Raw genomic sequence first — 20,554 nt, forward strand, 5'->3', positions numbered from 1 at the left:
TTTTAAAACTGACATTTCCCTTCCGTTCATTTAGCACTATACAACTGGATATGCTCAAATGCCAGCTGGTACACACAAGTTACTTCCAGAGTCAGCTTACTTCTAAGCCTATAAATTGTTGGTATAGAGCTGCTCTCAGAGACCCTGTTTCATGGCTGCTTGTCCTGGACATACAGAGCTGCCATGGTCCCACAAGCATGTCATTGCACAGATGACAACATACCATGTTCCACAGGATTGGATTTTCCAGGGTGGCGTCTCCAATTATCAAGTAAAGGGTGTAGGTACCAGAGGCAGAATCAAACTCTGTCTTTCTCTCAGAGGTGTCCAGTTCAAACTTATACACATTTTTGCCATCTGGTTCTGCAACAAACACCACCTCTTGCCCAGTCTTTTGATTGTGAAGACGCACAAATGTCTGAAAAGGAAAGAAACAATGCTTTATACTTGCAGAGATTATAATTACAAGAAGAAATCTTGCTTTTGACACAAAGAAGGCAGGCAAGTATTTATATTCTACAGGTGGAGAAAGAAAGAGGCACAGGACAGCAAGTGATTTGCCAAGGTGAGTGAATCAGTGGTAGAACTACGAACAGAATTCAGGAATCTTGACTACTGCACTCTCATTTGAACCCAATCCTTCTCAGTGTATCCACATTGTAATATAGCAAAACTCTGAAATACACACATTTGAGATGGCAGTATCTCAGGTTAATATGACTGCTACCCCTGACAGCAGCGGGGAAACCACTCCTATCAGGGGCGGCAGCCTGACTCTTGGCTGCCACCCCTGACAAGCGCGGTTTCCTGGTCCCTGGGAACCAGGTGGCAACCTGGCTCCCAGTTACCCACAGCAGGCAAGAGCCAGGAAACTGACCAGCTCCAGGAAAATGTGTCCTGTGAGCAAAGGAGACCTGCGAGCCAGGCTCCAGCTCCCCATGCTCACAGGGCACAGCAAACTGCCTCCTGTGAGCGGTGGGGATCTGAAGCCTGGTTCCCAATTCCCTGCTGCTCAAGGGAGATGGGCAGCGCTGGTCAGTTTCCTGCCTCCCTGAGTTATGCGAAAATTCCACTTACGTGGGGTTGCCAAGAACACAACCTCTGCCTAAGTTGGGGGTCTACTGTACAGGAACCATCGCAGTCCAGAAAGCCACTTAGGTGCTTGGCATTTCCTGCGGTGGTTCCCTGGGCTCCACTTGCGATATTTTATCATCATCACCTGACTGATCTAGGGACCATGAGGCTGCTATATCAAATGCAACAATGGTGTGAGTGTTTCAGGGAACATTCTGTATCCAAGACAGAAATGCACTTTTACAGCATAGGATGTAGCCTCCTCCACTCTGTATTTGTTTCTTTAAATAAGCAACAGCTTATTAAAAATCCACCCCCCCAAAAGTAAATGAATTTGATTCACTCACTTCAGCTCCAATCTTCTTTCCCTCCATTCTGAGTGTACAGAGTATTTATGTAAATTTTCCCATCACAATGTATTTCAAACAGACAATAGGATGGCTTTCCAAGCCCAAGAAAGCTTTTCAAAAAAGCAACTGCTGCCTAAGATGCCTCAGGCGGCAGCATCCAGATGACAGGCTAAATACATTAAATTCATCCTGACCTGGTGAGGGATGAGCTCAGCTCCACTGTTCACGTCCACAAGCTGGAAAGATAAGGCAAAATTCTGATGGCTGTCAGCTGTGAATGAGCCTTTGGCTTTGGTTGGATATGCTACCCTGAGGAAGTGGTTGGGGGGATTAAAAAAAGACTATTAGAGATGGTTTTTCAACACAGGGTAAGTCTAAGTCTGGCTAACAGTGTCATGATTCACTTGTAAGTAGACTCATTGTAGATTACTCGATAGAACAGACCATCAGTATAGAGAATTAAAATGCCTCTGTTCCAACACCATCCTCCCACAAAACTGAGAGGAAAAAATTAAGTGGAATTCTTTAGTGTGAGTTATTTGTGCAAGGTATTTGCATGGTGAATATTTTAAAGGGAAAATACAAGACTTAAAGAAACTCCACAAAAGCTGACTTACAGCTAGAGCTGTGCAAATATATTTCTTAGTTTGCTGGCAGTTCAAATCCTCTCTTCTCTTACTGCCCCAAATTTTCATTTCAGCAAAGGGAAAAGTGAAAAAAAAAAAAGTTTGGGTTGAATGAAACTAACTGGATAAAATAAAACTGAAGAAAAATTCAAAATGAAAAATTTACCACCCTCAAGTCAAAGGTTTTTATATCAAAAGATGATTTAATTTCCAGAATTTTTTGGTTGAAATAATCTGACAGAACAGATAAATTCATGAAACATATCAGTGTCACCAAATCTGCATTTTTCACTAAAGTTTCAGCTGAGAAGTTTCACCCTACTCTGTTTGCAGCAGCATGACTCCACACCACTCTTTCATCTCAGAGGTTCTTTTAGATCAGGCATTAGCAACCCCTAGCATAGGGGGGCTTGCTCAAACAAAAGACCAGCTAATACTACCAACCACCACCTAACTGGTAAAGCTCTGCTTCTTCATTTATTAATGAAGCTGTTGAAGGTAGGACTGCTGGTGACTTTAAAAAGTATCACCGGCACTTGGACTGTACACAGAAGTCAAGAGGTCAAATTTTGGCAAGCTGCCTTGGAAAGGTTGCTGATCCCTCTTCTAGATGAAATCTGCCAATATCATGAGCACATAAGCAATTATTTTAACTACTTGCATCTGCTGACTTAAGTACTGCTCATATGCGGTAGCTTCACTGAAGTAACTGAGGGCTACAGGGCTTCTCTAGCTTTGGTCAGCACTTTCTTCAGTTAAAAAAACAGTAACAATATTCCCTAATGAACTCTCAAGGAGATGGCACAGATAGACTTCTGATGAGCTTTAAATAGAAAAGGCTACTTGAGCTTCTATGGCAGCAGATCAGGAGATACTGAACAGCAGCCTCAGTTCAATACTGTCATTTACCAGTGCATCTCACACAGTTGCCTCACCTTGTGGTTTTTGGTGCAATGCTTTGATCCTTATCCACAGTAGAAAGCTCCACATTTGTAATGCCAACTTCTGTGGAGACCTTCACTTTCAACTGCAGCCAAGCATAACAGGGAAATTAACAGTGCATATACACACACAGTTCATGTAAATATTTTCCTTCAGATGCCTAGAAATTCCTCTTACCCCAGAAACTTCTAAGATAATCCACAACAGGTTTTGCTACAATTGGGGGGAGGGTGGGGGAGGGGAGAGAGAGCGAGAGAGAGAATGGAGGAGAGGAAAGAAGGGCAGAAACTAAATTGACCAGCACTGATCATTTATTAAGAATATGCTCATGTACCAATCCCAGCACCTGTACATCCACAATCCAGACCTGTCACTGAGATCTGTAAACTGCAGCTTGTCTATTATGCTCAGGTGGCTACCTGACCATTTTAAGATTATGGTGCCCTCCTCTAAAGAGCAGTGTCGAAAGATACTTCAAGCAACTAGATCCTGCTGTAAGTTTTTTTAAATTACTGGAAACAATGTATGTTACTTTATTTGCAGTTTTGCAGTTCCTACTGCTATCTAGCTAAAATGATTAGGGGGTTTGGAACAGTCCCGTATGAAGAAAGATTAAAGAGACTTGGACTTTTCATCTTAGAAAAGACGAGACTAAGGCAGAGATGACAGAGGTATATAAAATAATGAGAGGTGTGCAGAAAGTGAACAATGAAAAATTATTGACTTGTTCCCATAATATCAGAACTAGAGGACACCAAATGAAATTAATGGGCAGCCGGTTTAAAACAAATAAAAGGAAATTCTTCTTCACACAGCACACAGTCAAAATGTTGCACTCCTTGCTAGAGGAGGCTGTGAAGGCTAGAATTGTAACAGGGTTCAAAAAAGAGCAAGATAAATTCATGGAGGTTAGGTCCATTAATGGCTGTTAGCCAGGATGGGTGTGGAATGGAGTCCCTAGCCTCTGTTTGTCAAAAGCTGGAGATGGATGGCAGGAGAGAAATTGTTACCTTTTCAGTTCACTCCCTATAGGACACCTGGCATTGGCCACTGTCAGAAAACAGGATACTGGGCTAGAGAGACCTTTGGTCTGACCCAGAATGGCTGCTGTTCTGTTCTTAGCTAACAAGTTTGAGAGTTATCTGCTACATGTTTCTTGCCTTAAACATGCAATGGGTCTTTCTGCACAATCTCTTACCACCAGGCAAAACCAAATTACTCACAAATGCAATTGGCCTCTATTTCAATTTTGCAAATTCTCCTTTATAATTTAGAGTCTAGTTACTATTTGTGTTGCAGCGGTCTCATGGCATGGACCAGCACCTTACTGTGCTAGGCACTGTACAAACAGAACAGAACAAAAGCTCTTGCTCCAAGAGTTAGCAATCCAAGAATACATTCAAATTAAGTGGGATTTACTTCAATCTTCATCCCAATCACAAGCAGCTGCTGCTGCTCAGTACAGCATTTAATTAGCCTACTTGTTCTCTTCACACAAGAATATTAACATCAGAGCACTGGTCCATTGAGCCTAATATCCGGTCTTCCGACAGTGGCCAATGCCAGGTGCTTCAGCAGACATGAACAGAGCAAAAAATCAGTGAAAGATTCATCCCTTCTCATGCAGTCCCAGCTTCTGATAGAGTTTAAGGACACAGCGTAGAGACTTGCATCCCTATGTTGGCTGATAGCTAACAGGAGGGACCTTGGCTCCAAAAATTTATATAACTCTTTTTCAGCTCTGTCATGTAGATTTGGTCTTCACATGATTTTATAAAAGCATTCCTTAGAGTCGAAATCTGTTCATTGCCAAGATGTTTTCCCATCACGTACTACAGTTTGCTAGTGTAGGATTGCTCATAAGTGGTAGACCCTGTCCCACAATACCGATGTTATCTAAAGGTCTTCACTTTTTTGCAAAAAGATAAAGAGGTGGGTCATATTTTGCCTCTGCCAATCTTAACATGCTGTTCCTTTACAACTAAGAATTGGAGACTTCAGTACAGATGTTCTCCTTGGTAGGAGATCCTGCCCCAGTCAGCCAGAGAATAGAACTTCATCTTGACTCTATGACAGGAACAAAGGAAGGGAGAATCTGACTCACACAATTCCAGTTTTAAATGCAACTGAGGGCACCTAAGTGTTAGTCGATGAAGCTCCCTTTACTGACTATTACACACAGGCCCATCTCACAAATATTTTAATGCCAGGAAATACAGTCTTTCCACATGGAGTAATAGCCCTGCAGTTTAGCTCATTACAGTCAAAAACTAGTGTGCATTAAGGACAATTAATGCTAATGACAGCCTCCGAACACAAGGCTCCCAGGCAGCCCTCCTTGCTAATAATGAGTGTTGTTATTAGGAGATGATCACACAAAGCCATGGACATTAATACATTGCCTCAGCACTGCATGCCTCCAGAGAGGTTAAGCAAGACCATCAATCCCTTCCTGACACTAAGTGTGATTATTACTACAATTACAACACCAATTTGATAAGTGTGGCGTAGGTCAGCACTTGTAAATAACTGTCTCCTCCCTCCCCCGCCCCGCCACTTTCTGTGCTGACTGCGCTGTAAGATTTTAAATGCTATTTCTTTCTTTAGAAGCAACTGAGGGCAAAAAAGTTAACCCTCCAGAGTACACATCACTTTAAAAGAGTGACAGCTATTCCCGACTTTCACCACTGCAGTGACTTTGTGAAAGAAACACTCTCTGAAGCAAACCTTGGGAATAGGGCAGAATAGGATCCCAAACATTTATTCGAAAGTACTAACAGGCAGTGGGTGACTTTCTGGTAGCAGAGGGGTGTTTATACAGGTATTTTTTAATTTGCACCTACAACTTGACTCCGTCAGTCTTGCTCTGAGACAAACCAAATTTTAGTGTCTATCTATTTTCAAGATAGAAGGAACCAAAGTCTGATTACAGAGTGCATGTACACAGACAAAAAGAAAAGTAAGCAATTAGTTGTCACGTTATATAAGGAAATGCAAAACAGGGCTTTTCAACCACACTTAAGTTTACTGTCTGCAGTTGCGAATAGCTCAGAAAACCAACATTACTAATGAGTTCTTCTATCACTTCATACTACTCGATGCTCTGCAAACACTTGCTTTACGTTACCAATGTTACTAATCTGGGTTCTGTATTTGATTTTTAAATATATACACATAATTTACTAAGTGATTAATAATCAGCACAATAACTCTAACTGAACCCTTTCCTTGCCCCCTCCACATGCAGCTTCTGATCCTGAGTTAATGTCATAACAATAACATCTAACTCTTTTCCATCAGCTGACTTCAAGGCACTGAAATACAGGGGTGAAGCAACTTCCCCCCAAGGTCACCAAGCAGACAAGTGGCAGAGCTCGTAATTGGCTAATCCAGTCTCAATGCTAAATCCCCAAGCCAAGGTTCTCAAACTTCACTGTACCATGAGTCCTTATAACACCAAAAATTGCTACACAATTTCAGGCATGGGGAACAGAAGCCTAAGCCCACCCTAGCCACTCCACCATGGGTGGGGAACCAAAGTCCAAGAACTTCAGCCCAAGGCAGATGATGTGTAATCTGAGCCCTGCCACTTAGGCTGGTATCTTCAGCCCTACAGGCTTCAGCTTTGGCCCGGGGCCCCTGTAAGTCTAAGCTAGTCTTGGCGGCCCCATTAAAATGGAGTAGGACCACTCTGATCCACAGTTTGAGAACTCCCGCTGTAGGCTAAATCCAAGTCTTTGGCTCTACCGAAGACTGCGATGGTGCCCACTCAGTCCAATACGTGAGACCATCATATGGTGGAAATTAAAGTAGCTCCACTGAGCAAACACTTCACAATTAGAACGCAAAACACTCACCTCAACTTTGTTTGCAATTAATCGACTGTCACCGTCAACGCTGATGGAGAAATCATAGTATCCACTGGCAGGTTTGACATGCATGAAATTCAGCTCAAAAATATCTCTGTGACAACACAATCAGACATTTAAAGAACAGAAAACACAGGCTCCACAATACCCACAAAAGAAAACAACAAGCAGTGAACTTGGTGTCCAACTACACAAAAGTCAAGGACTCCAAGAGCTAGGTATGCTAGGTTTTCCTGCATTACAACTTACATGTTGTGACATTACTGGATTTTTACAATAAATATGAAACCACTTCTATAACCACTGTATTAAGTTGCACCAAATCTTCGGCCAAGTGAGGTGTCTAATGAAAGCTGGTGAAGCACTGAATCTGTTTATGCTACTTGTATATCTGTGCCATTTTTTCATGTGAAGTTATAGATATTGGCCCTATACCTATATTAGAAATGTTTTAGGACTAGGGGTGACAATGGAAGGCGTGGTCTCCTCCCAGCCAGGAAGATGTGCTAAACACAAACCCACACTTGAATCTACATCTCAGGAACTTGGCTGAGAAATATCATGTATGAACCTGACAATGGCAGCATGCCCCACCGAAGGACGGAGAGGTGCCCTGACCAAGTGGTCCACCATTGCCTACCTGACCAGAGAGAGTTCTGCCCCCACCCCCACATGGCAAGTCAATAAAGATGACCCTGGCTGTGGCCAGGTTTGTCTTTTCAGTCCTCAGACCACTGCCCATAGCCTCCATCTCAGGAGCAGTTTGCAAGAATATCTATGCTATGAACTAAGTCTGTTTGGACTGGGGATTCACCCCTCAGACGATGCATTTTTAGAGCCTTTCAAGATAGCAGGTTTTACCATCTGCTGCAGCCTGCATCAATAGCTTTGATTGGCGTATGTAATTAAACCACTTAAACAATTTTTCTCCCTCCCCTCCCCCAGACCCACCCCGCTCCCTTACTGACTTAATAGATCTTTAGAGTTTAGATTCTAGAGGACCGGCAAAGTATGCTGTTTTGGGTAAGAGCTAATATTGACCTGGGAATGTAGCTGGTCCTTTTGGGGGCTGGAAGGGTCTGTGTAGACTTGATGAAAGAGGTTTTCATAACCACTTACCTAAGTAGGAGGAGTACTAGTCCGTGCATTGCAACAGCTGAAGAACCTGTAGTATTTGCTACTGTAAATTCTGGCTGGGTCTGGGGACTAGGAGAGGTACTTCTGTGGCTGGCTTGGTTTGCCATACTGAGAAGGACACCCCAGTCTGGGCTGTAAGTATCTTGGTTTTAAGCAATTTGACCAGGGTAGGTTCTCTCAGCTATGCCCAGAACCCCCTTAATATTACATATGCATCTGAGAGAAGCGGCATATTAAGACTGAAAAAATTACAGTGGATTTAGAATTACTGGGTTAAAAGAGACTCTAACCCCTTCCAAAAATAAAAATATCTTCGCGCTGTATGTCTGATAATTTCTGGGGACAGTACAGTGTCACTTTATCATGGATTGTTTCTGGTTGGCAAAGATTTAGGAGATGTGCTGTCTATAGAAACTGCAATAGTTAACCGTCATGAACAGAGGAACTGTGGATTTACAACAGGGTGGATTTACCCAGTAAAACGGGGGCAGAAATAATCACCTTTTTTAAAGGTGGAGAAGCTTCCTCTCACCCTCACAAACTCTTGCTGGATCAGCCTGAACTGGTCCATTAGGGCAGTAACACCAAACATGTGGTCATTTAGGTCACCACATGTATCTTATAAAGGCTGCATCTCAGGTGCCAGTCTGATGTCAGAAAGAGCAAACATAGTTACAATAACCAGATACAACAATTATAAGTCCAAAATAAGTCAGGCAGACCAAAGCATACAGACCAGCACTGTCAAAATCATTCTTCATCTCCCCAAAGAGTTAGGAAAGAGGAAAAACACCACGTGTACCCTCTCAGAAGCCAGACATATTGTTGGAAGGAAAGATTTGCGTCAATAGGGAAATAACACGTGACAACGATTCAGTATCCTTGCTAAAGCGCAGCCGTAAAGTCACTATACTTGTCAATAAAATGCTCGGGTGCCTTGAGTATTGTCATTCAACAAGTACTTCTTTCTGATGAAAGGACAGTGGGAGGAGGAGAAATATCTACTATTATCACAACAAAGGTTGCTCCTTTACATCAAGCAGTAGAAACAGGTCTGTTCCTTACCCTGAAAGGGCAAATGGCATCTGGTGAAGGACAGTGGCTTTGGTAGAAGCTGACTTCGCATGGTTCAGCTTCACAGCCGCTTGAGTCAGTGGTTGTGACATGACATTGGTCACTTGGAGCTAGAATGAGAAAAAATGGTGTTGTAAACAGTAGTTGCTACTGTGGTGGGTCTCACACTTCTTGGTGTTGTGGGTCAGGGAGCCACGTCTTGTCCTTATTCTTGGGCATTATGGGTTCTTCTCATGCTCCTGTGGGAAGGAAGGAGAGCAGGGAAGATATCCAGGCCCACGCACCTACTTTGGGTACCAGTCCTTTCAGTGCTGCAGGTTGCTTGGGGAGGGTTTCCCTTGGCCTTCCATTTCGGGGAGTGCCTCCGCTCTGCTTGGACAGGGTTTCCCTTTCCCTAGTACTCTGGTTCTCTGGCTCACAGTGATGTTCCTTCAAATTCTAGTCAGCCCTTCTTTCCTCCCCTCTGACTGAAATGAGGGAGCGTTAATTAGGTCTTGGGTGGGCCCGAATAAGCTCCAGGTGCACCAATTATCCTTTAGTAACCTAGGATATAAGACCATGACCATCCTAGGGCTTATATACCTCCCCGGACGTCTTTCTTGCTACTCTCTGGCCCCACTGCATCACAGTGATTAAGTGATTACTAAGAGTAAAATTCATACTTCTGGGAAGCTAATTTTTGGAAGACAGAGATGCATGCTTGTAGGCACCCCCTCCCTTCTAATACCATTTCCCATGATTTGGCTGCCAAACACTGCATCCTCAGTCTACCTAGTTACTTATGATGCTTTCAGACCAGGATCAGAAACATTATTTTCCTAATAAAAGCAATTATGCTGAAACTATGTGGTGCTTTTTGTGGCACTGCCTCTGCTTACTCCCCAGTACTCAGGACTACATAAAACTGTTCACATAGGCACTGAATGTGGACTTAGGAATTAAGAACACACTTGAGCACCAATGCCAGAAATGAAAGGCACTAAGCCATTCAGTCCCTGTAACACTGCAGCCTAACACAAGACTATAGACAGATGCAGGTCTAGGAGCTCACCCTGAGTATGGGCTGATGATGAGACACAGCTGCAGGGCCTTCAGGGATGACCACGATGGGTATGTGGTAGCGGTTTTGGGATAAAGAACCTGCAGCACAAGCCACGCTAAAAGCTTCAGAGAGTGTCTCAAAGTTCTTCTTGCTAAAAATAGCATTCATCAGCTGGATTATCTGATCCTGAAACAAAGCAGAACATTTTAGCCAGACATGGGGGTGAGGAGGCGAGGGGAGAGTAGCTTTCCCTAACAAAAGACAAGGGCCTAAGTACTAAAAACCTCCTCGTACAGCAACAGAAGCTATGCCTAACACTCCTGGGATTTCAACTTGGATCTCTCTGCAGACACGACTGGCAAAACAGTTTTACTCAAATACAAATATTCAACAGCCACAAGTGTTATGTTTGTGGTGTTTTAAATGTATTTTCTTTAAACTACTGTTAGGTCAGCCCTGCACCAACAGAAGGTACAGTTACTTGTAGGTTGGCTAGGTTGAACCGTAAGACTCTTGCTCAAGTCTAGAATTCACAGCACAAGGCAAGAAGATGAAGTCGGAAGCTTGAGACACAAGAGCAGGAATCCTATTAAAACAAAATCTTTAGCATGCCTATTTGTTTCAAAATAGAAAACTACCCCTTGATATAAGCATGGGCATCAGGGACGACCTCTGAGAGGAAAATGGAATGGTACCCAAAGCCAGTCAGTCAGAAGCCTGTGCACACACTTTAGCTCCCAGGGCATCCCTCCACTATACAAGGAAGGAATACATTTCATTTATTGTTACAAGACCAAACACACCCACCACAATCACCTGTTCAACAGCCTCCATTTAGTCTTCTCCAACACATTTAAATATGCCTTCAGCTACTCAGTTTCCACTGTGTTTTATCTACTCCTGCCTCATTTTACTGCCTTCACATCTGCTGATGGGCAATGGATACATGACCCCAACTGCAGGAACCCAGATGTATTACATGCCAACCCCAGAAACTGCTGGTCACCAGAAAAGAGCATCTTGTAGGACTGGGGCCTTAATTAGCAAAAGATACCCTGGCTAAACACCATGAAAACCCTCAGGTAAGTTGTTTAAATATTATAAACCTGATAAACTTTAACTCCAGTAGATTTCTGAAAACAACATATTTTCTCCAATCAGTTAAAAAGTCAACCAACAAAAGAGCTCCTGACAGTATGATTTAGAATCTACGCTAAACAATTTTCTCTAATTGGACCAATTTATTTTTTCCCTGTCATTGGGATTCTGACAAGTCTAAAATGTGTGACTGTGTTCCCAAGAACCTCTGTGTCAAAAACGACATCCAAATTACTCCAGCATCATGTCTGCTTGGCAGCAGCATGAAAAAAAGCCAACAATGAACTCAGATTCTGCACACGGACTTCCTTCTTGACCCCCTCCCACTGCTGATCTTACCTGACTGATGCACTAAGTGGCTCAACACAGCTTTTTTCCCCTCCACTTCCTTACATAAAACAGTCATAAAGGTACACTGACATTCAGTGAACTTTCCACTTCAAACATTGTAAGTAAATGATCCTGCAGAGGGCTTGCAATAAAGGTTTCTGTCTAATTTAGCTATCTCCACATTTCTGTTCTACCTACTGGTGCTCATAGTGCGTGAGAAACACATTCTTCACGTTTGGATTCATACCCTGAAAATATGATATTTGGAAAACGACTTTCTTCCAGGGTATATTTTTCTGTCGAAATTAATTACACCTCTATATTTAAGGAGTCACAAACTAAGATGTTTGCACTGAATCTTGGTTAATGTTTATATATAATTTCCAAGCTATAAAGTACTACATAAAATGTGAAATATCAGAACAGCAGGCAAAACACTGGGTTCTTTTTCCAACCCATTTCAACAAATTCTCTCAATATGCACAGAACATCTAGGACACAGCTGATGTTTCCTTGGTAAATCTGATAATGTTTCTTTACATCTGCTGTATTTAAGTCCAGCTTTCTTTCTGACTGGATGTTAAATAATGGGTTTTGCATAGTTCTGTATTACCTGCTTGCTGTGGGTCAAATTCTGCTCTAGACATTCATGCTAATGACACCTTACGTTCATCTGAAGATGCAATAATTAGTGTTCTTAAGTGGTTTTTACAGCTACTACATCCTCTAGATCAAAGGATCTGGTACATACCTCCTTCATCGCTGGCTCTGTACCCACATGGTCTGACAGAGCGTATGTAGCAGCAACAAATAATGCGGTAGTCTCAAGTCCTTCTTCAAACTGCAGATATATCCCACCTAGGTCATCCAAGCGGGCAACAAGGTCCTGACAGCAACAAGAGGGAAAAATTGCATGGAAGGTAAAGACAAGTACCACAGACAGCTATTATTGAGACCAGTTCCATCTACTAGGCATACATTCATGGGAGTATTTGTATGGAGATCACTGTGACAATTTTTCTCTATTGTAATCTGAACAACCTTTATAGCTATGACAATATCTAAAACACAAGAACTAGTAACTACCCATACATCTGTCAGAAAACTACTGTGATAAAATAAAAGCGGACCAGTAAGTTACTGGAATGTACTGAGGACAACTTTTCATTTCTGGAGGTGGAAGAAAGCAGAGGGACAGTCGCTTTAGACGTGATTCTGACAAACAGGGAGAAACCGGATGCAAATCTGAAGACTGAAGGCATTTTGGGTGAAAATCATCATGAAATTAAATTTAAAGATTCTAAGGAAAGGAAGGAGTCAGAGCAGCAGAATAAGGTCAATGGGCTTACGAATAGAAGACTTTAAACTTAGAATTGATAGACAAAGTCCCCTGGGAAGAAATTTAAGGGATATGAGAGCCGATAGTTTCTCAGAGACACACAATTAAAAGACACAAAAGCAACTTCCCCCAATGAGAAGGAAAGATAAGAATGGTAAGAGGTCAATACAGCTCTATTAGAAACTCTTTAAAATAGTGAATATTAAAAGGAATCCTACAAAATTGAAAACATGGGCAAATTGCTAATGGTGAATACATAAATGAATATTACAAGTATGTAGGGACAATATTAGGCTAAGGTAAAACATGTTACAGCTAGCAAGGGACATAAAAGGAGGTAAGAAGAGGTTTTTTAAATACTTCTGGAACAAAAGACAGACAAAGAAAAGTGTAGGTCCTCTAATTAACAAGGAAGGAGAACTAAAAATGAACATCAAATAGTCATTTAATGCTTATTTTCCATCACTTTTCACAAAAAGGTAAGTTGTGCCTAGATACTCAACATAACTATTAAAATGGGGGAAGGAACATAAGCCAAACTAGCAAAGGCAGGTTAAAGACTATTTAGATAAATTGGATGTATTTAATTTATCAGACACTAATTGATTAATCCCAGTGTACTTAAGGAAGCAGCTGAGACAATCTTGGAATGTTTGTAATGATCTCCAAGAACTCGTGGTCAAGTAGTGAAGTCTCAGGGAACTGAAGGCAGACAAACATAGTACCTATCTTAAAAAGGGGGAACAAAAAGGGTCCAAAGATTGATACCTGAAAAAATACTGTAATAAAATTAAGTGACCAGTATGTAAGCACCCAGAACAGAGGTGTGAAAAATGGAGGGTGGTCCTCCTCAGTGGGGTGTGAAATTTCCTAGAGGGGACTCAGCATAATTGCCTGCTGGGTCTCAGGCTCATCCATCTCATTACAAATATTGAAATATGATACTGTTTTATGTATGTGTATTCACACATGTACCAATTAATAAAGTTTTTATAGTTTTATAGTGGCATTATTGGGTTTTTAAATTAAATATGAAAGCCACTTCTCTGACCATTGCATTAAGTTGGCAAAAAATCTTGTCCCAGATGGACCAAGTCAAGTGTCCAATGAACACTGGTAACGCCTTGAGACTGTTTATGTTACTTGTATATGTGTGCCATGTTTGTATGTAAAGTTATAGTTATTGGCTTTATATCTGAACTAGAAATGTTTTAGTGTTGAGATTCACAATAGGAGGTGTGATCATCTCCCCAGCCAGGATGATGGACTAAACAACAAAGACTCAGATGTCAAATACACACCTCAGGATTGTGGTACTTGTCATCTGTGATGTAGCCAATGGCAGAGTGCCACAGCAGCCCACCTGGTCAGGTGACCCTCCGTTGCCTATGGAAGAAGAAAGGAATTTTCCCTCCATGTGGCAAACTACACGATGGCCCTGGGAGTGAGACTATATTTCTCCAGACTTCATGAACTAAGCCTGTGTGAACTAGGCTCCCATCCCTCATTGGGTGTGTTTCCAGAGACTTTCAAGAAATCAGCATATAACACCACTGGCCTGCATCAGTAGCTTTAATTGATGCATGTAATAACACTTTCAACAATTTCTCTCTCACCCTACTCTTTCTTCCTTTGTTAATAAACCTTTAGATTTTAGATTCTAGAGGACTGGCACAGCATGCTGTTTTGGGTAAAATCTAAGTATATACTAACCTGGGAATGTGGCTGGACCCTTTGGGGCCCAGAGGAATCTGTGTGGATTTGGTGCAACAGGTTTTAATAACCTATCACCTGAGTAGGGGAGTTGCTGGTTCAGGCATCAGGAGCAGATGGAGAATCTGTGGGTTTGCTTGTGTGACTTCTGGTTGGCCAGTGGGGCTGGCAGAGGTATTCTGTGGCTGGCTGGATTTGCCTTCATAAGAAGGAAATCACAGCCTGGGCTGTAAGTGGCCCAGTTTTAAGCAATTTCCCCATGACTGGTTCCCTCAGCTGTGCCAACAACCCCCACAACCTAGTACAGTGCTGAAAGATTTTTTTTCATTTGAGCATATCTGAAATTTCCATCACTTTGGATTACAATAAACTGGTTCGGGGGCCCTGCTAATTGCAAGGACAAAGAGCAGAGCCCGATGTGAAAAGTTTGCTCACCCTTGACTTAGAGGATGATAGGGTTCTAAGTAATAGCCAACAAGGATTTATCAAGAACAAATCATGCCAGAACAATCTAATTTCCTTCTCTGACAGGGTTACTGGCCTGGTGGATGCGGGTGAGAGGGAAGCTGAAGACAGGGCAATCCTTGATTTTAGTAAGGCTTCTGACACAGTTCTACATGACATTCTCAAAAGCAAACTAGGGAAACATCAAAATTACATTGCTGTATGGTAAGTCACAATTGGTTGAAAGACCACAGTCAAAGAGGAGTTATTCACGATTTACTGTCATGGGGATGTATCTAGCTGTGTTTTGCCTGGATCAGGTCTGGGTCCTGTTTCAGCCAATATTTTCCCTACTGACTTGCAGGTTGGTGTGGTGTGGAGGGCAAGCTTATAAAGTCTGTAGATGACATCAAGCTGGAAGAAACTGCAAACTCCTTGGAGGACAGGGCCAGAATTAAAAACCAACTGACAAACTGAAGAATTGGTCTGAAATCCCCAATATGAAACTGAAGTAAGACAAGTGCAAAATAGTACGCTTAGGAAAGAAAAATCAAATGCACAGATACAGAATGGGGAATAAGGGGCCAGGCAATAGTACAGCTGAAAATAATCTGAGGGTTATAATGGATCACACTTATGAATCAGTGTGATGCAATTGCAAAAAAGGGTTATATCAATATGAGGTATATTTGCAGAAACATTGTATGTCTATATTGTTACAGACATACTTGCTGATAACTATTTTGAAATATTTACTAAAATAATTGAAACTTTTGTGATTATTGTGGTATTTTGACAACTAAAACGTGCACAATTTTGCAGAATTTTAATTTTTTTAATTGGGTGAAAGGGGGAAATTCCCTCAGGAGTATCCTCCTATAGGAATAGGCAAGCAGAGAAATAGGAATCCAAGGCAGGCTGGGAATCGCTGCCACTGAAGAATTTTTAAGTACAAGTTAGAAAAACACCTCTCAGGCATGTTTTGAATATACTTGGTACTGTCTTGGCACAGAAAGCTGGACTAGGTGATGTCTTAATATCCTTTCCAGTCCTGTATTATGATCACCCTGTTGAAATACTCTTGTGCTATTGTTTTGGAAAAAAGCAAAGAAGAAAAAGAGATATTAATTGGCTTGCACTGCTTTTAGTCATTTTCTGGGTTTAATGTGAATTTACGACCACTTGTGTTAGATCTGGAGTCCATTTACTTGTTCAACCTTATTCACAGGGAAGAATTCTACTATGAAAAGAGTTTTCAAACAAACTCCAAGACCGTAGGGAAGGGACAGAGTTAGCTATGTATTTCTAAACACTGCCTCTGCAATTTAAGAGTAAAGCAAGTTCCTACCTCTATCTCCTCCACAATGCCACTCAGGTCTGCCTGCTGAGATAAGTAGGATGCTGTCTGCAAAGCGTGAATGGTTCTGGAACAATGAAAATCAAAGCGGTGATGAGCAAGGAGTGTGTGATTTTACCAGTTTAAAAGCTGAACATTGTTAAAACCGAAATAATTAGAGTCTGAATTACAATGGAAAACAAATGCAGTTAGTACAGCCTGTCAGTTGATGGGGGTGGGGGGAGGGTGGCCTGCAGGGGGCAACAGAAACCTTAATAAGAAATGGGAAACTGAGTAGTTAATTTCAGCGATGTCAAGTAAATGGACACCACTGGGTTTAAGGAAATGTACTTTTAAAAAAAATTACTGTATTTACATTACTGATAAAACCTTAAGCCAAATGTTTGCATTTTCAGGGCTTAAGGTTAGGTCTCTAAATCAGTGGCTTTATTTCCTGAGATGGTCAGAATCCAGAAGTCCTACTGACTTTTATGGCAGTTTTGGCTGCTCAACACTTCTGTGTAACATTTTTCACAACCCTCGCTTCCCTTCATAAAATATGTATGTTGAGTAATCTGGTTTCTTGGTACAGGTTGAACCTATCTAATCTGAATCTAATCTCCTACAACATCTGCTATCTCGTATGACTTTAGTTAGCTGGATGACCTCTTATGGGTGTGACCAAGTTTCCTAAGGTCCCGTACAGTTTGTTTATAGACACCAGACCTGGCTCTCAGTGTTCTGTGCTGCTATTTAACTATAATTATCCCCAACATCTTCACTTAGCCAGTCAGCAGTGGAAGTATTGGTAATGCTGCTAGACAATATTGACCTCCCGTGGTCCAGCAAATACTTTCAACTAGCACCAGTCAGGTCCCCAGGGTACCAGATCAGAGAGGTTCAACCTGTACTGCTTATCTGTATTACACAAAGTTACATATTTTTCAAAATGAGAAGAAAACTGCTTAGAGCAGGGTGTGAAAAAAGGAATGGAGAGGATTGCAAACAAAGCATACAAAGATAAGTCAAGATCTGGGATGGGCACAGCAGTTCACAAGTGTTTGTAACTGAAGCTCCTGTTGGCCACAGATCACCATTCCCAGGCACTGGGAACTGCAGGAAGCAGCTCAAATTGGAACACTGCTTCCTGCAGCTCCTATTGGCTTGGAACAGCAATCTGCAGCCAATGGGAGCTGTAAACACCCGTACCTGCAGATATGCAGGTAAACACAGTGGGGGCAGTGGCCCACCAAGGCCTGACCCTGGGGAACCAGATCCAGCTCATGGGCTGGAATTTGCCCACCCTTTGTCAAGCCTTTCAGTGATACTATGCCCTACATTCGTCACAGAAATATTGTCGTAACAGGATTATTGCATAACTAAGATTTATTTTGTGCAAGATGGGTCATGAGAGATATCTTTGAATAGGTTACAATTTATTGAATATGATTATGGGATTTGTAGACCTGTAGTTTTTTTGTATCAGAACTACCAGTAATAAAATGCAAAGACAGTAGTCCAAATGTGCTTACAACTAGGGAATGTCCACTAGACTCGCAATATCCCACCAGTTCTGAAGCAGCAGTGAACTAGCCACATTATTCTGAAAAATGTATTTATTGTTCAAGCCAAATGGCTACATGTGGCTAGCAGTTTGGCTGTTGGATACCATGGCCCGAGACAGAATGCAATCAGTCTGGATGGCTGGTTGCAAAGAACCATTAGGGAAAAATCACAAGTCTTTGAAAATGCTAATCTCCCACCTGGAAGTCTACCTGCAAGCAGCCTCTGATTGTGGCTGCAGGGTCATGTGAACAGTCACATGTTACTCGATGCTGTAATACTATTATTCTTCCACTGACCAGGGTTAGTAATCACACTGGGAGACAGACTGTCTAAAACAGGGGAGTGACATCAGTGGTTAGCCCTTCACTAACTCTCTATCCAACATGACTACAGTCAACATCTAAATTACACAGAAAGGACTGGATACAAGTATTGAGCCCAAGCTGGAAGATTATCTATACTGTGAATGGAATCTCTGAAGTGCAGCTGGCCAGCAAAAAACTCTACAATCTGCCTACAACATTTAGGCCGAGCATTTGCTACTTGTGATCAGTTTCTTTTGTATCTTAAGCTAAATTTGTGTGTTTGTTGGGTAATCTGCTTTGATTGGTTTGCTATCCCATACAATCACTTGAAATCTCTCTTTTGTAGTTAATAACCGTGCTTCGTCTAAAACCAGGGGTGGGGAATTCATAACTTAGGGCAGGAAGCTGTGTACATCCATCTCCGTGTTGGGGGACCGGGGCGGGTACGCACGCGCACAATTCTGGGTTTAGCCTCTGGGTTTACCTTTTGGTTAAGTGCTGGTCAATATCGTAGCTTAGCCTTTCCAGGCAGAGCTGACTACAGCAGCCTGTAAGTTCTGTAGCTGGGTGCTGCAAACTTCCAAGTGCCATGGGCATGCTGTGTAGCCGTGGGCACATCGAAGTACCTGTGCAACTCTGAAGTGCTCTTACTCCCAAAAAGTTGCTGCGGGGAGAATTAGCCTAATGAGGTGTTGCATATTCATCGCAGCACTCCATCAGTATTCTCAGCTCAGGCTGATTACCATGCCCTTTTTGAAGACGGGGGCTAGTGTAGGCAGCCATTATTTTTCATTGGGAATTGATGGTATTAGCGCATTTCAAAGCTTCTGTTGCTTCTTCTCCACCTTCTTAGGAACAGATCCATTCTTTTTCCAAGCTCATCAATATGAATTAAATTGTTAGCAAATTGTTCTGATGCAAAATATCAAGAATCTTGTGCCACCAAGCAACGGATTTCCCCACAAACTAGATCTCTCTTGACCTGTGTATAGTGGGCTGAGGTAAAACACAAGCCAGATTCTACAGAGACAAAAACAAAGATCAAAATATTTTTATTTTTTTAAAAAAGCTTCCTTGTTTCTTTGGAGGTCACTGTTCTTAAACTAAATTGAAAATTAAGGGGAAGAGAGGGTATTCTCATCTACTTATTCACAAGCATTTTATCCTCCCAGGTAGTAAGACACTGGAATGGATAGAAGTCACTACTGGAAATGCAAGGTCTAATTAACTAAACTGGCATTATGCAAATGCCCTTCACATCAAAAAAAACATCTTTAAAAAGGATCACTATGCAGATGAGTGAATTATTTTATTTAGTGCAAAACTCACGCCAGGACATTCTCTTCCTTGCTAAGACGAGAAGTGAGGGCACTCAGTGCTTCCTGGGATGCCAGAGGAAGTCCAAAGCCACTCAGGGCTCCAACAGCATGGAAGATCTGGTTGACTGAGGAATCCTCGCTGACAGCAGCAAGAAGCAGCTCTCCAGTCTCATTTGAAATGGCAACCTGAGACAGGACACACAGAAAATGTACGACCATGTTTAAATGAATCTGTGCTCAAGAATAAAGGAGCACCTAACATCTGACCTAAGAAAGGACAGATTTTGGTAGTGGGAAAAAGTCCTCTGACATTTGTCATCTTTTATGTTAAATAATAGACATCTTACTTGTATTACAATGGCACCAAGGAGCCCAGGCACAGACCAGGCTATAGGGCGAAACGGACATGGAAAAAAAATCCTCTTTACCTCTAAGAAATTATTAAGTATAATTTGACCAGTTTGAGTGAGTCTTATCAAAAAAGACACATGACTCCTTTGGCCATACAATAATGCATCAAGAGGAGCCCAAACAACGTAAGGACCACCCTCTACCCCAAAAGAGACTGACTCTGCCTCAGATACCAGATCAGCTATCTGGTCATGCATGCAATTGCTTGATCAAGTCATTGGAGTGGAGGATGAGGTGACAATGTTAACAGCCATGAGATCATCTGACATCAGGAATGGTGTGGAGAGGAATTTGTGTTGAGGAAGGTGGCAACTGTGCTGAGGCAGAAGGAATGTCTGCAGGATGATTTACCCACTGTTGACACAAAGCATAAGGAGAGAGGGAGCTGAATAGTGAAGGAGGGCTGACAACAATGGGAGTAGCTGTATACTGAGGACGTTTGGGTTGGGTGTGAATTTTGAATGTACTGACACACAATTTAGACATCAAGTGGTCTTATGTGAGCATGTGCGCTGTGATATAGACCTTAATCGTACGATCACATACTACCTTTCTAAAGGGCCCCCTGCTTCATTCAGT

General features: G+C 42.0%; 1 protein-coding gene across 2 annotated transcripts in view; it reads right to left on the reverse strand.

Moving 5' to 3' along the window:
• The window catches only part of RPN2 (ribophorin II), a 37,374-nt gene that overhangs the window by 12,548 nt on the left and 4,272 nt on the right, over positions 1-20,554 (reverse strand). For both annotated transcript variants that reach the window (XM_075011760.1, XM_075011761.1), the window contains exons 4-12: positions 19,575-19,750; positions 16,387-16,462; positions 12,294-12,428; positions 10,124-10,300; positions 9,064-9,182; positions 6,850-6,955; positions 2,986-3,077; positions 1,619-1,733; positions 224-418 (exon numbers count right to left, since the gene is read on the reverse strand). In XM_075011760.1, coding sequence (XP_074867861.1) covers positions 224-418; positions 1,619-1,733; positions 2,986-3,077; positions 6,850-6,955; positions 9,064-9,182; positions 10,124-10,300; positions 12,294-12,428; positions 16,387-16,462; positions 19,575-19,750 — 1,191 coding nt within the window. The remainder of the gene's footprint in view (positions 1-223; positions 419-1,618; positions 1,734-2,985; positions 3,078-6,849; positions 6,956-9,063; positions 9,183-10,123; positions 10,301-12,293; positions 12,429-16,386; positions 16,463-19,574; positions 19,751-20,554) is intronic.

The sequence above is a fragment of the Carettochelys insculpta genome, chromosome 17 (assembly GCF_033958435.1).
Source record: "Carettochelys insculpta isolate YL-2023 chromosome 17, ASM3395843v1, whole genome shotgun sequence".
Taxonomy (NCBI): domain Eukaryota; kingdom Metazoa; phylum Chordata; order Testudines; family Carettochelyidae; genus Carettochelys; species Carettochelys insculpta.